The sequence below is a fragment of the Myxozyma melibiosi genome (assembly GCF_037950935.1).
Source record: "Myxozyma melibiosi strain Phaff 52-87 chromosome Unknown BZA70scaffold_1, whole genome shotgun sequence".
Classification (NCBI taxonomy): Eukaryota; Fungi; Ascomycota; class Lipomycetes; order Lipomycetales; family Lipomycetaceae; genus Myxozyma; species Myxozyma melibiosi.
The window spans coordinates 2,221,089-2,234,115 of NW_027042915.1; the positions used below are offsets into that span (position 1 = coordinate 2,221,089).

General features: G+C 51.9%; 7 protein-coding genes across 7 annotated transcripts; 5 read left to right on the top strand and 2 right to left on the bottom strand.

The window, feature by feature from the left end:
- The first annotated feature begins 122 nt into the window (after positions 1-122).
- BZA70DRAFT_272507 (uncharacterized protein) lies at positions 123-2,422 on the top strand. Its single transcript, XM_064911668.1, has 2 exons — positions 123-1,071; positions 1,141-2,422. Exons 1-2 carry the CDS (start codon positions 217-219, stop codon positions 2,206-2,208), a joined length of 1,923 nt encoding a protein of 640 aa, XP_064770953.1. The 5' UTR covers positions 123-216; the 3' UTR covers positions 2,209-2,422.
- Positions 2,423-3,131: 709 nt separating this feature from the next.
- On the top strand, positions 3,132-5,401 carry BZA70DRAFT_30198 (uncharacterized protein). The gene has a single exon (XM_064914728.1). It carries the CDS (start codon positions 3,237-3,239, stop codon positions 5,169-5,171), a length of 1,935 nt encoding a protein of 644 aa, XP_064770954.1. The 5' UTR covers positions 3,132-3,236; the 3' UTR covers positions 5,172-5,401.
- BZA70DRAFT_293226 (uncharacterized protein) lies at positions 5,354-7,830 on the top strand. Its single transcript, XM_064914407.1, has 2 exons — positions 5,354-5,589; positions 5,648-7,830. The coding sequence occupies exon 2, from the start codon at positions 5,689-5,691 to the stop codon at positions 7,762-7,764; it is 2,076 nt and encodes a 691-aa protein (XP_064770955.1). The 5' UTR covers positions 5,354-5,589; positions 5,648-5,688; the 3' UTR covers positions 7,765-7,830.
- BZA70DRAFT_30190 (uncharacterized protein) lies at positions 7,797-8,409 on the bottom strand. Its single transcript, XM_064914726.1, has one exon. It carries the CDS (start codon positions 8,279-8,281, stop codon positions 7,829-7,831), a length of 453 nt encoding a protein of 150 aa, XP_064770956.1. The 5' UTR covers positions 8,282-8,409; the 3' UTR covers positions 7,797-7,828.
- A 735-nt stretch (positions 8,410-9,144) lies between these two features.
- On the top strand, positions 9,145-11,360 carry BZA70DRAFT_30202 (Glucanosyltransferase-domain-containing protein). The gene is made up of 3 exons (XM_064914729.1): positions 9,145-9,374; positions 9,440-9,565; positions 9,885-11,360. Exons 1-3 carry the CDS (start codon positions 9,246-9,248, stop codon positions 11,142-11,144), a joined length of 1,515 nt encoding a protein of 504 aa, XP_064770957.1. The 5' UTR covers positions 9,145-9,245; the 3' UTR covers positions 11,145-11,360.
- BZA70DRAFT_272522 (ubiquitin-conjugating enzyme/RWD-like protein) lies at positions 11,228-12,131 on the bottom strand. The gene is made up of 3 exons (XM_064911669.1): positions 11,934-12,131; positions 11,726-11,842; positions 11,228-11,658 (listed from the first exon to the last, which is right to left on the bottom strand). The coding sequence occupies exons 1-3, from the start codon at positions 11,967-11,969 to the stop codon at positions 11,350-11,352; spliced, it is 462 nt and encodes a 153-aa protein (XP_064770958.1). The 5' UTR covers positions 11,970-12,131; the 3' UTR covers positions 11,228-11,349.
- A 7-nt stretch (positions 12,132-12,138) lies between these two features.
- Positions 12,139-13,013, top strand: BZA70DRAFT_30307 (uncharacterized protein). The gene is made up of 2 exons (XM_064914748.1): positions 12,139-12,622; positions 12,704-13,013. Exons 1-2 carry the CDS (start codon positions 12,330-12,332, stop codon positions 12,930-12,932), a joined length of 522 nt encoding a protein of 173 aa, XP_064770959.1. The 5' UTR covers positions 12,139-12,329; the 3' UTR covers positions 12,933-13,013.
- Positions 13,014-13,027: the final 14 nt, after the last annotated feature.

Sequence of the window (13,027 nt, forward strand, 5' to 3'; positions counted from 1 at the left end):
ACGCTTATCACTAAACGTAATGATACAAACCCCGCAAGTGTTGACGTTGCATAAAATAAGGTTTATATTTTCCATTAAGAAAGAACAGACCGTGGACGCGTCGCGCGTTCCCCTGTCGTCAAATTAGTTCTAATTGTCTCTGCGCTCGCCTTCGACGGCATCCTCTAATCATCACCTTGGTCAAGACAGAACTGGTAGCTGTTAGATAGCAGCATCATGGCCACAAGGCGGACGCCACGATCTACGAGCAGTCCCGGCGGCGGTGCCTCGCTGGATCGTGAAAAGCCCTCGACTTCGCTCTCTGAGTCTTCCCGTATGCGATCTCGAAGAAGGGCGGCAGCCTCCGATTCACGATCTGTTTCGCCCACTCCCACGCGTGGTCGACAATCTCTTTCAAATGTTTCTCCTAGCCCAAGTACCTCAAGAACGAGACGGATCAGAACACCAACCACAGAACCCGATCAGGTTGCCTCAGCTGAGAACAGCGACAGATCCAGGACGAAGCGAGTTTCTATTACTACACCATCACCGCGGAAAAGTGATCTTTCTGCCTCTAGAAAATCAATTGATACCACAACCCCCGAGGTCACTCCGACAAAGCAGTCACGCAAACGTCGGCGTGAAGAAGATGACGAGGAACAGGACGACGAATCTACCTCACTAGCAGCCGAAAAATCTGATGGGGAAAAATCTCTTTTATCGGCCGTGAAGAATTCAGGACGAAAACTGTTGGGATCTTTGGCAGATGTGATCGCTCCAAAGAGACCGAAAGTGTCTGCTGGACAACCCCACCCGGATCCTGCTCCCGAATCTGACAGCGAGGACGGTAATTCAATAGCAAGCAGTACCGCACTCGCCACTGAGGAAATACAATTGATCTCGGCCGAGAAAGAGGGGATGGCCACGCCAATGGAGACCGGCTCTACATCCTCGAGCTCTGAATTTTTGCGGCAAAATAACTCAGATGAGTTGACGGATATACAGAAAGTAAAGCGAAGAGTACTAGGTCAATTGAACGGCCGACTCCGGCCACGTATGGTGGGACTCGAAACCGTCTACGGGTACGACTGTCTGCGATATTTTTGATTATATTCAAAGATGAAGGTTTACTGACTGCGAATGCGAGATAGAAAAATGTACCATCTGATAGAGCAAACAATTCTTGCGCCGATTCACGCGGCAGCAATGGCAAAGCCTGACGCAAATACCTCGGCGTCGGCTGCTTCCATATCTTTAGCGTCGTTTCACGGGGGAAATTCAGCTTTGCTGCTTGGGCCTCGAGGATCTGGAAAGTCGCTGGTTATCGACAGCGTACTGGCTGATCTGCACCGAAAATATCGAGGGCATTTTATCACGGTTCGGTTGTCAGGTCTAGCTCAGACCGATGACAAATTAGCTTTACATGAGATTGCGCTACAGATTGAGCGCGGGAGGAGAGGGATCGAGGAAGGCGAGACGGCTGACGGTGGGCGGAGAGTATACCGCCGTCAAAGTGCAAACCGTACCCTATCTCGGCTTGTCACCATGCTCTCTGGAAGATCGGGGCTTGAGGAAGCTAAGATTGATAACGACGACGAAAGGGATGACGAGGATGACGACGACAACGGAGCGGTGGTGTCGGTCGTTATCATTCTAGATGAGTTTGAGCGGTTCGCGACGATGCAGAATCGGCAAACGCTGCTGTACAACTTGCTCGATGCGGCGCAATCCCCCCGATATTCTGCCACCTCAAGTGGAAAAACTCGGGCGCCGAGTATGTGCATTATCGGCATGAGCAGTCGCATGACTGCCCCGGAGATGCTCGAGAAACGAGTGCGCAGTAGGTTTAGCCACCGGGTAGTCTTGATCCCGCATCCGTCCGAGGTTGAAAAGTTCTGGAGCATCTGCGAGGCAGCGGCCACTCTTGAATCCGGGAAAGCGGCCAGCGTCTCAGATGAGGTCGCGCAAACCTGGAACACAGAGGTGCAAAAGCTCAGCAAGGCACCGTCGGTCCAGCGGCTAATCCGGCGAGTGTTTGCGACGACGCGGGATCCGAGACAAGTTCATGTACAATTGGCAATGTGTGTTAGAGGTTGTACAGATGCGTTGTCGCTTTCGGCAGAGCTAGTGACCCGGTTAGATTTAGGCGCGACTGAAGGCGCCGGCGCTATGGAACGGGTAGCAGGTAAGAAGGCAGTCAGGCTCACCGCTGGGCACTTATTTTTTTAAAAAGAGTACTTTGCGTTCTAACTCTAGTATTGGTAGGCTTATCTGAACTGGGTCTTATGCTACTGGTGTGCGCAGCTCGAGCAGAAATCAAGTACGGACGCGCGGAGTCGACAGCAGTGACAACAACAACGACAACAACAACAACAACAACAACAACAGACGATAGCACCGGACGCACGAGCTCGACCAAGGTGCAGACAGCGGCCTCATCCGGATCTGTAAACTTTGCGATCGCATATGGCGAGTACATGATGAAAGCGGGTGAGACGAGGCTGGCCGAAGCAGCAGCGGGCGCGGTGGTGTCGATGCCGTTTCGGATTTGGTCTAGGGAGCAGGCAGCGGAGGCGTGGGAAGGTTTGGAAAGAGCAGGACTTATCCAGGGAACTGGTGGCTCGGGCGGAATGAGTATGGTCGAAGTCAGTTTGCGCGAATTGGCAACGGTTGCGCGAGGCACCGTGGTGCGGCAGTGGTGCAAGGTACTGTAGGCTAGCGTATCATCTATAACGTTGGCTGGCCCAGGCTCATGCTGGTGAATGATCAAGTTTGAAGTAGAATGTGGATTAAATTCCGACCTCAAGTGCGGATGACATGCCGCCCATGCTGCCTTGCTGCTTGTCGTGCAGTGCGCCCATGGACCCTGTGAACAGTCTTAGTTCTCTCATCCTCCGATTGAAGAAACAAGACAGAGAAGCAGAACAAAAGAAGGAAAAAATAAAAGAAAAAGAAGAAAAGACAGAAGAAAAGACGATCTCCGGCGGACTGGCCCGAGGCGCAAAGTACAATGACGATTTAAGATTCAATTTATGCAACTTTATCATCGGCAACTGCCCCAACTTGCGCGAGCTGGGGCCTCCACCAGACGGCTCGCGTGGCAGCCACGAGGGAAGCAAAAAGCCCGCCGCCAAGCAGGTAGATGGGTACTTATACCAGACGACGAAATATAGAATGTCGGGCTCGCTCTGGTCCCCGCCCCGGGCGGTTGATATCTCTGCCTGTTCTCCTTCTCCGTCCAGCAAAGCACCCCAGTTATGGACTTGGACGATGACGACTTCGACGAGCTCGCTGCAGACAAATACAGCTCAAAGACGACAGCCTCATTAGCCGAGTTCTTCAGGACGACCTCCCCACCCGGATTTGTAGACCCTCATCCGGCCTCCCATCGCCCTCGCTCTCTCGGCCCCCAGGTCGCCCTGCAGTATTCTCCAAGCAGCACAACTCCCCGGTACACCCCTCTGGAAACCGTTCGCGCGCCGGATCATGAAGAGATGCAGCCGTCGACTACGCCGCGTACTCTCCATCGCGCCGAGCGTATTTTCAAGTTGACTACGGACAACCGGCCACACTACGACGACCTCAGCTGCATTTTCTCAGTCCTCACCATCTCTCTCCCGCTCATGGACCACTTCGTCGGCGTCTTCTCTGCTCCGTACCCGCTCTCGTTCAAGGCTGACGACGCGGTGAGCAATCTCATGAATCTCAAGATGCAGCAGAACGTCCGGTCGTTCGATCGCGCTGGCAATAAAACCACCTCGACCACAATCACCTCCTACCAAGTCGACCGGCCCATGTGCCTGAAGCTCATGCAGAGCTTCATGTCTGCTCACTTCATCAAATGCGCAAATGATCCCACCACCGAGAAATTCAGCGAGAACCTCCTTCTCCAGCTCACCCCCAAGGGCTGCGCGGTTCTGTACCTCTTCACACAGCGAAACGGCATCTCGGCCCCAAACGTCACCAGCCTTCTCAAATATCACTCCAGCTGTATGCGCTTGGTCACGCTGGAGCGCGATCCGCTCACCGACTACATTTACACCTCGAGTCAGTTCGTCGAGATCGTCTTTCAGAGATTTGCCGGAACCAGCCCCAACTACTACCACTCCTCCTCGTCCTCATCCTCCGGACATTCAGCACATCACAGCAAAAACAGCAACAGCATCAGCACTCTCAAGCAACCAAATATGTCTGGAATGCTACACACCGGCACAGGCTCCTCCACTTCAACCTATGTCTTCTCTGGAAAGCAGCGCCAGCAGTCAGCCCCACCCATGAGCGCGTCAGGAGCCGAGACAGTGCCAGACCCAGGTTTCTACTTTGACAAAAACAGCGACTCGGGCATGGGCGTGCGCATATACGAAGTCAAGCGTCTTCATCTGAAGGAATACAAACACTGCTTTTCGGGTGCTGATGCGAGGCGCTGGATTATGGACTGGACGACAGCTATCAACAATCAGGAGGCTCAGATACTGCTCGATGAGTTTGTTGATCAGGGCCTGATTGTGCGATTAGACGGAAAATCGGGCTCTTCTGCCACATCGTTCATAGTGGACAAGAACGCCCACTATACGCTGGCCAGTAAGGGAAGACAGCTTGCAGGGTGGCCGCCGCTCGCAAGCCGCTCTTCGTCTGGCGCCCCGGTTAGCAAGGTGAAACGGCCGGAGTCTCCCATCACTCGGGTTTCGTCGCCCGGAGCCGACAAGACGCAGAAGCTGAACAGTATCCTCGAGAATCCGGCTTTACGACTGCTGTTTCGGGAGCACTTGGAAGACCATCTGTGTGTCGAGAACCTCGTGTTATACTCGGAAAGCAGCAAGGTCATTGCGATGTATGAGGAGCTTGAACGAGATGATTTTGCTACGGCGACGATCCAGAAAGTGGACGTCTGTATAAGTGAGGCATGGGTCGTATACCACGTCTTTCTGGCTCGCGGCTCCGCATCCGAGGTTAACATCGACTACGACCTGCGCACACGCGTGCGCGAAGGCATGACGGCAATCAGATCGCCAGACACGTCGACGAAAGAAAAGTCTCCGAAATCGCTGGATGTGTCGATCGCGAATCTGAAGCGGATCATAAGCTTGCTTATCGAGGTGCGGTCGCAGGTGTTTTCTCTGATGGCGGCAGACTCGGTGCCGAAGTTTTTGAAAACGAGCAAGTTCTTGGAGTCAAATCTGGAGATTGCTTGAGAAGTCATTCATTTGTGCATAGTTCTATCTCATTGGTCTCGCCTTGGTATTCGCGAACGTTAATTTTAATCTCATAATTCGCATAATAATACTCCAACTAATTTTATACCAATATCGTAAGAATTCATAGAACTGAGAGACGCTGTAAAGTAGACGATGTTAAAACGCTGGATCTTCTTTTGGCGACCTCGACAAAATGAAGGTTTGGAGATTGCGCAGCGACCCCAGAGGCACAGATAAACTCAATGTGCCGCAGGGGCATCTCCCTCATACGATCATCATTCTTATCATATCCGAACAACCACTGCTATCATCGATACTGGGACAATCAATTCAGTGAGGATTCAGCGGAAAATTCTCGAAAATATACTAGCAATATATTGGCGAATCACAAGAATATACTGCCGTGCGTCGAATGGTAAGTCTCGATGTCTGATTCAATTACGGCGAGACAGATCGCTCACCCCCTTACACAGGATTTGACTGATTAGGATCAGTGACTCGCTATACTTTTACAATGGAGGAAGAACCAATGCAGAGAGACGATCAGGCTAGAATCTCTGACTTTGCGATGGACGTGGATACCGAGACACCCGTGCAAGCATCCGCATCCCTGAGCAGCGCACTGCCGCCAGACAAATCAGTGCACGATCCCGCTCAGTACCTGTACCAGGAAAACTTCACAGCAATCATGCGCTACCTGGACACGTTTGAGATTGCACAGATGGAAAGCGTGAGTCGACTGTGGAGAGACTATATCAAGAACACACCCGAGCTGTGGCGCAGACTCGATCTGAGACGAGCCAAAGAACCAGTTCCCTTCAGCTTTGTCGAGATGATGGTCAAGCGAGCTGGCGACGCTCTTGCGGAGGTTTATCTACACAATCTATCAGTGGACGGGACCAGGAAATCCTTGGAGCTGATTTTAAGATGCGCCGATTACAAAGACGAAGACGAGATGAGGGAGTTTACGATCTTTCAAAGCCGACTGCGCAAGCTGTTTGTGGAGGGCTATACCAAGATCCTAGAGCTACCCTCTGACGCGTACTCGCCTACGACTTGGTCAGTGTTTGATGGACTGCGGGAGGTTCAGTTTACGCTTGACGACATGTCGTCGTTCATGAGTCTTTTTCTAGAAGGCAAGTTTCCGAACATCACGCACCTCACTTTCTATTCGGGACAGTCGAATACCTCTGTCGACCAACGCGTGACGTATAAGCTTGACTTTCTTCTACCGGCATCCAACCAAGACTTCAAGACGTTTCCCCGAGTGAAGAGTCTGTGCCTAGGCGGACGATCTATCATGTCGCCGCCGGAACGTGCGCGATATGCCGATATAGGCGCGCGTACAGTCCAGCGTCTAGTGTGGCTCTTCCCGGGGTTGACCACGTTCACTATGACGAACATCGTGCTTGCGCGCAACCGCGACCTCAACTTTGAGACTCTGGATCCGCCTAATACGTTCAGACTGGATTTCAGAGGCTGCTCGAAGCTGAAGGAGTTCAACATCAGCGGAAGTACGCTGAGTGCGTTGAGCACGTTTCCTATATTACCGTCATCGGTTGAGAAATTGGCGGTGAATAAATGCAGTGGTGGTGCAGTACCAAGGACAGTGATGATCGAAAATGGAGTACCCCAGTACGTCCATAGAGTGGAAACGGAGTGGATGCCCGTGATAGTAGATGAGTACAAAAATCTATCTGAGATCGATTTGGGCGGAGTCGGTATCTCTGGGGCGGAACTTGTTGATTTTCTGTGGCGATGTGATCCAAACAAAGTGCATACGCTCTCTATTGATTATTGCTACGATCTCAAGTTCCAGACGAAGGATAGATACCGGCGCAGCGATACGTCTACATTTGCGCTTTTGGCCGGTTCACATTATGTGAGGAGCAGGTTTGCGCAGGAACGGTGGGATAAGCAGCTTTTGATTACAATGATTGTCGATTTGGTTCCACATCTGAAGCGGTTGCGGATTGGACTGAACATCAACGTTGACGATGTTACAATCCGAGAGCTGGCGCAATTAAGGGAGCTCGAGTATTTGGACCTGTCGGGCACGCTTGTGAATACCGAAAGCCTGCTGCTGTTGATTGCAAGCACGACTGCGGACAGTCGGATAGTGAGGTCGCGGCTCAAAGAGGCTTATACGAGGAGGAAGAGGTATGAGAGAGAGCTCAGGAGACGCAGGCTCAAAATGCCCGAAAGCAGAATACCGGAATTTGTTCCGTGGGAAGTCATGGGTCGGATGAGTCCCTTGAAGACGCTGGTGCTCAACAATTGCGACGAACTACGAAAGGCAGATGAGCTGGAGATGATTAGCAGGATTTTCAATATCAACGTGAAATGCAACGGGAAATGGTACAAGGCGGATATGGTGCAGCCAGAAGCGGAAGCCACCAGACGCCTGCGAGGATATTTCGAGCGCCACATGAGCAATCTCCTGCACGATCATACTTTCACCTTGGAGGGCAACGAGATGCTTGTGGAAGAGGAGTGGAGAGAGTTCCGGGAAGGCGGACACGTCATAGCGCAAGACGATCTTGCGGTGGTGGAGGATGACTACGAGTATTTGGCCAGCTTTAGATTCTGAGCTGACGCGTCTCCCACGAGGCGAGCCCCGCGGACGTCGCTGATAATAAATACAACTCAATCGGTCAAGAACCGCTAACCAGACCGTAGTATCGATCTATACCGAATTTACTGCTAGTTATAGAACGGGGAATGGAGAAAAGACCCTGCCATTTGTGGATCCGCTCTCGTCCCCTTGGCTGGGTTAACATCACAACACGGGGAGTCAGTAAATGATGTCGTGCGGCGCCCGGATGCCGCCCGGACGCTGAGGATCGATCGATGGCCAAGATCTGGACTGGCGGACGGTCCATTGAGAGTGGGGAGCATCGTCGATTAGTGGAAATTAGCAAAATAGCGCGTAGGTGCTGAACGAAGGTATTTTCGGAGTCGCGGAAGGGCAAATCTTCGTCAAAGCGCGATAGGGACTTTCTACGCTTTCTAAAAAAAACCACGGCGAAAAAAACCCTCAGGAGCGCTAGGAAGGGAGGAGAGTCCGTAGAGAGCCGGTCAGGGTCCGTTTTCGCCGACACCGACATCGGCACGACAGGGTCGGTGTAGACGGGGCCCGAGCAAGTTGAAAATGGAAATTTTATAGGACGAGCCTACTGGAGTTGGAAGAGGCGAGGGGCAGATTGGGTATGCAGGAGCTTACCAGCAACTCGGTCGGCATGTGTATACGCCGACGCCTATGGAACGCCCGAGAGGGTTCACACGCGACCGCGGGTTGACAGGCAGTGTCTACGGCTCTACATGGACACGGCTGGAGGCCGTCGAGAGCACGGAAGGGATTGGTTATGGAGCGGGCCAGGGCGAGACCGTCGAACGCGTCGGGGTCGCGAATAACGCGTAGCTCACGCGCTGGGTGATGGGTGATGCCTCGCCAGGGGGTGGAAGATGAGAGAGAAGAAACAATGACAGGAGGAATAACAGCGGCCCCTGACTGGGCTTTGATGAGATCATACCGGTGTCTGGCAGGCGGGATGGGAGTTTCACACTGTTGATGGCATGAGAGCCAGGGTCGCGTGCGATTTGTTTACGTGAACATGGACGTGTATTTACAGCACCCGCACCTGCACCGCACCTGCACCAAAAAGACACTGCCCGACGTCCGGTGACGGCGGTGGGCTCCAGAGTCATTGTTTACATCGACCCGCAGACGGCATGGCGCCGGGACGAAGACGCAGACTCGGTACTGCAGCGGAAATTGGAGCAGGAGCTCAGCGGCCGGCCCGTGGACGAGAGCGAGGCGCAGGGGATATTTTAAGGTTTTTCTCTGGCTCTGCATTCCTCGGGACGCGTAAGAACGAGCCCTGGTCACAGGGGCGCCGCAGGGGCAAACCGAGTCACAAGTGATCTGTTGTGACTCGCGTCTATAAACAACACTCGTCGCGCCCTCCCGTCGTCCTCCTCTTCCCTCTTTCCCTATCTCGCTCTACAGCATTGTCTTATATCGTTTCGTAGTCGCTCGTTTCCGTCGTTCGAATCGTTCCTTTCGCAAATATGAAGTTCACCTCAGCCATCTCTTCCGTGGCCTCGCTTGCCTCGCTCGCTGTTTACGCGTCGGCTTCCTACATCAGCACAAAGGAGGTCTCCGGCAGATATTTCGTTGACTCCGACTCTGGAGAAGCTGTACGTCTTTCTTCCGTCTGCAATTGAATGCGAACGCAGTCGCTAACATTTTGATGCCCTACTAGTTCTTCCTCAAGGGTGTTGACTACCAGCCCGGAGGATCTTCGTCCTTTGAGGATGGAAGCGATCCCCTCTCTGATGTTGAGTCTTGCACCCGTGATATCGTTCTCTTCCAGGAACTTGGCATCAACGTGAGTTTTTCATTTCGTGTTTTAAGTCTCCTGATGCTGTGCGCGCGTAATGCAATCAATTTTCTCTTCTCTACATTGGCTATGAGCTTGTTCCTGGCGTGAACATCCGCTGAACAGCAGATTTTTTGTTTTCTTCTCTTCTCTGTTTTTATGCGTCCCGCGTGGTGGACGTGTGAGCGGATTTCGCGATCCTGTGCAGTTCCTATTTTTGGCATTTTGCTTCCGCCCGAGCCGTTTGATGTTAGGGTTTTTGATGATTACGCGCATCAGCCTTGTTTACTTTTCGCTCAGAATGCTAACCCTAGCCTGCCATAAATAGACCATCCGTATCTACTCCATCGACCCCAGCATTGACCACGACGAGTGCATGACCAAGCTCGCTGCTGCTGGAATCTACCTTCTCCTCGATGTCAACACTCCTATCTACGGACAGAGCTTGAACAGAGATGAGCCCTGGACTACCTACACTGAGTCCTACCTCACCCACGTCTTCGCGGTTATCGAGGCTTTTGCTGGATATAACAACACCCTCGGCTTCTTTGCTGGAAACGAGGTTGTCAACAACGAGACCTCGGCGGAGGCTTCCCCCCACTACGTCAAGGCTGTCGTTCGTGACATGAAGGAGTACATGGGCAACCACACCATTCGCCAGATCCCCGTCGGCTACTCTTCGGCTGATGACTTGGACTACCGTGTCTCCCTTGCCAACTACCTCGAGGCTGGTCCGGCTGAGGATGCCGTCGACTTCTATGGTGTCAACTCTTACGAATGGTGTGGCGAAAACACCTTCGAGGGTGCTGGTTTCGACACTTTGGTTGAGAACTTTGAGAACTACACCATCCCTGTTTTCTTCTCTGAGTTTGGTTGCAACCTTGTTCAGCCCCGTCTCTTTGAGGAAGTTGCGTCGATCTTCTCCAACAACATGTCGAAGGTCTTCTCCGGCGGTTTGGTTTACGAGTACTCTCAGGAGGATTCTGACTACGGTCTCGTCAGCATTGCTGATGATGGAAGCGTGACCATGCTCTCTGACTTCACTGCTCTCTCGGCCAAGTTCGCTACTGCTACCACCAGCGGCCTTTCCACCGCTAGTGCCAGCGCTCGCCCTACTACTTACTTGGACTACTACAACAACATTGATTTTAACACCACCATCCCTGACACTCTTGCGTCTACTGTCATTGCCGATGGTCTTAACTCCACTTACGTCCGTGGTGCTTTCGTCAAGATCTCTGACCTTTCTTCCAACTACTCGATCTATGACGTTTCTGGTGACGCGGTTGATGCCACCATGACCACCAAGATCGCTCTTACCATCCCCACCGACTCTGCTATTGAGCAGACCGACTCTGATGCTGATGAGGTTGACTCGTCTGCCTCTGCCTCTGCCTCTGCCTCTGCCTCGAGCACTGCATCGAACACTGCCTCGACCTCTGACTCGACTGGCTCGTCTGCCAGCGCGACTTCGTCTTCGTCGAGCTCTACTTCCTCGTCTGCCTCGCTCTCCAACTTTGTTTCCAGCAGCGAAAAGATGGGCGTGGCTGCTCTTTTGGCGGCCGCCGTTGGTCTTGCTGTCGTCTAAATCTGTTGATAGATTTTGATTGCGGATGTGTAAAAGTGGACCTGTTTTAGACATTTTTCTTTTATTTTTTTGTGTTTCTGTTTGGTGTTTGCTGTGTTGTATCCAGCCTTTTCTTATGTTGTTTTATATATGATAAATAGGTAAATTGGACGGTTTTTCTGGAAAATATGATTGTAGAATTGTTACTGTTGTAGAATCTGTAAAACTATTTGGCATACTTCTTGGTCCACTCTCTGGCTGTCCGGTCAAACTTGGGCCGATCGTTCTTCCAAACTTCAGCAACATCTCCTTCGACGGCGTCATCGATATTTGGTTGTGATAGCAGCGCAATGACGAGGTCTATGATTGTTATGAGCTTGCACGCGGGCTTCCATTGCTCAGTCTTGAGGAGCGGGATGCAGACTGTGCCGTCGTGGAGAACGTTGGGATGGTATACCTTTGTGGTGAAGGTCATGGTTGGCGGGCTGAATGGGTATGCTGGCGGGAGTATCAGATCCAGCTTGAAGACGCCGCCCTAGATTTGTGATAGTCGACGTGTTAGGAAAGAGGTATTGCAAGTGTAGTGTCGGGGCGGGACGTACCTCGTAGGGAGTGCCTGCTGGGCCGTGAACCTCGACTTCCCAGTTTAGTAGATCGGAATCTGACTTTGGTCCGGCCTTGAAGGACGATGATCCGACGTTTGAGATGTCCGTCATCTCCTGTCATTTTCAACAAGAAATGTTAGCATTGGTGCCACAAGATGAGCATAGTAGTAAGACATAGAAAGCTCCGTTGGCAGAATGAAGGCACCTTTGATATCCGCCGCATTGCTTGTGCTGAAGCCATATTGATTTGGTTTGCCGCTGGGCCGAGAACGATTGGCGCAAAGGGTGCAGTAGGAGTGGTGAACTAGTCTATCACTAATTATCGCTTCTAAATTGTCGATAGCACAATTGTCAATGTTCGTCAACAGCGGTGATCGCAACCAGTTCCGTCTATCGACCGAGTCGGGACGGAGAGGGCCAAGTCGACGATGGGAGAAGGACGAGTAGAGTTTAGATCATGTGACTTGCTGCTATTGTGGGTGTTCGCACCCGCAACTGTAGGCGCGTATGTGTTTGTAAACCTCGAGGAGAAGCCAAAACAAAAGCAACGGGAGATTCAACACAGTCCTCGATCGGCAGAGTTGGAAAAAAGAGACCAACGATGCTTCCGCAACTCTCAGGTCTGCAGCTACGGCAAACGCTGGTTCAGGCGCTGAACTTTTGCCTGGTACTGACGACTGCGTACATGTTTTGGAAAGGATTGTCAGTAGTGACTGATTCGCCGTCGCCTATCGTCGTCGTCTTGTCGGGCTCGATGGAGCCGGCTTTCCAGCGGGGCGATATTTTGTTTTTGTGGAATCGGGATGCGAGGGTGAAGGTGGGGGATATTGTGGTGTATAACGTCAAGGGGAGAGATATTCCGATTGTGCATCGCGTCGTGCGGAATCATGTTTCGTATGTTTCCATTCCTTACAATGAGCTCCTTGATCTTTATTGCACTTATACTAATCTGTTTCTTTCCCATTGAACTTCTAGATCAAAAAAACAGCTACTATTAACAAAAGGCGACAACAACGCAATGGACGACGTCGATCTCTACTCCTACAAACAGTACTACCTAGATCGGGAGCAGGAAGTAGTCGGCGCTGTCAAGGGCTATATTCCTATAGTGGGATATGTTACAATTCTTTTGAGCGAAAATTTATGGGCAAAGTACGCATTGTTGGGCGGCATGGGGCTTCTGGCTATGGTGCAGAGAGATTAGAGGGGTCAGGTTGGTGAGGGCGGATATCTATGAACCTGAGACTATGGCCCTGTGAGCTCTGTTTCTATAGACAGCCGAATGCATATCATCACTGT

Excerpts from the sequence above, each read along its gene's own strand:
- BZA70DRAFT_272507 (XM_064911668.1), top strand. The coding sequence starts at position 217 with ATGGCCACAAGGCGGACGCCACGATCTACGAGCAGTCCCGGCGGCGGT. Across the intron at positions 1,072-1,140 it reads CCGTCTACGGGTACGACTGT|CATCTGATAGAGCAAACAAT; the intron begins CTGCGATATTTT and ends AGAAAAATGTAC.
- BZA70DRAFT_30198 (XM_064914728.1), top strand. The coding sequence starts at position 3,237 with ATGGACTTGGACGATGACGACTTCGACGAGCTCGCTGCAGACAAATAC.
- BZA70DRAFT_293226 (XM_064914407.1), top strand. The coding sequence starts at position 5,689 with ATGGAGGAAGAACCAATGCAGAGAGACGATCAGGCTAGAATCTCTGAC.
- BZA70DRAFT_30190 (XM_064914726.1), bottom strand. The coding sequence starts at position 8,281 with ATGTCGGTGTCGGCGAAAACGGACCCTGACCGGCTCTCTACGGACTCT.
- BZA70DRAFT_30202 (XM_064914729.1), top strand. The coding sequence starts at position 9,246 with ATGAAGTTCACCTCAGCCATCTCTTCCGTGGCCTCGCTTGCCTCGCTC. Across the intron at positions 9,375-9,439 it reads ACTCCGACTCTGGAGAAGCT|TTCTTCCTCAAGGGTGTTGA; the intron begins GTACGTCTTTCT and ends ATGCCCTACTAG. Across the intron at positions 9,566-9,884 it reads TCCAGGAACTTGGCATCAAC|ACCATCCGTATCTACTCCAT; the intron begins GTGAGTTTTTCA and ends TGCCATAAATAG.
- BZA70DRAFT_272522 (XM_064911669.1), bottom strand. The coding sequence starts at position 11,969 with ATGGCTTCAGCACAAGCAATGCGGCGGATATCAAAG. Across the intron at positions 11,843-11,933 it reads CAATGCGGCGGATATCAAAG|GAGATGACGGACATCTCAAA; the intron begins GTGCCTTCATTC and ends TGAAAATGACAG. Across the intron at positions 11,659-11,725 it reads CAGCAGGCACTCCCTACGAG|GGCGGCGTCTTCAAGCTGGA; the intron begins GTACGTCCCGCC and ends TCACAAATCTAG.
- BZA70DRAFT_30307 (XM_064914748.1), top strand. The coding sequence starts at position 12,330 with ATGCTTCCGCAACTCTCAGGTCTGCAGCTACGGCAAACGCTGGTTCAG. Across the intron at positions 12,623-12,703 it reads GTCGTGCGGAATCATGTTTC|ATCAAAAAAACAGCTACTAT; the intron begins GTATGTTTCCAT and ends TTGAACTTCTAG.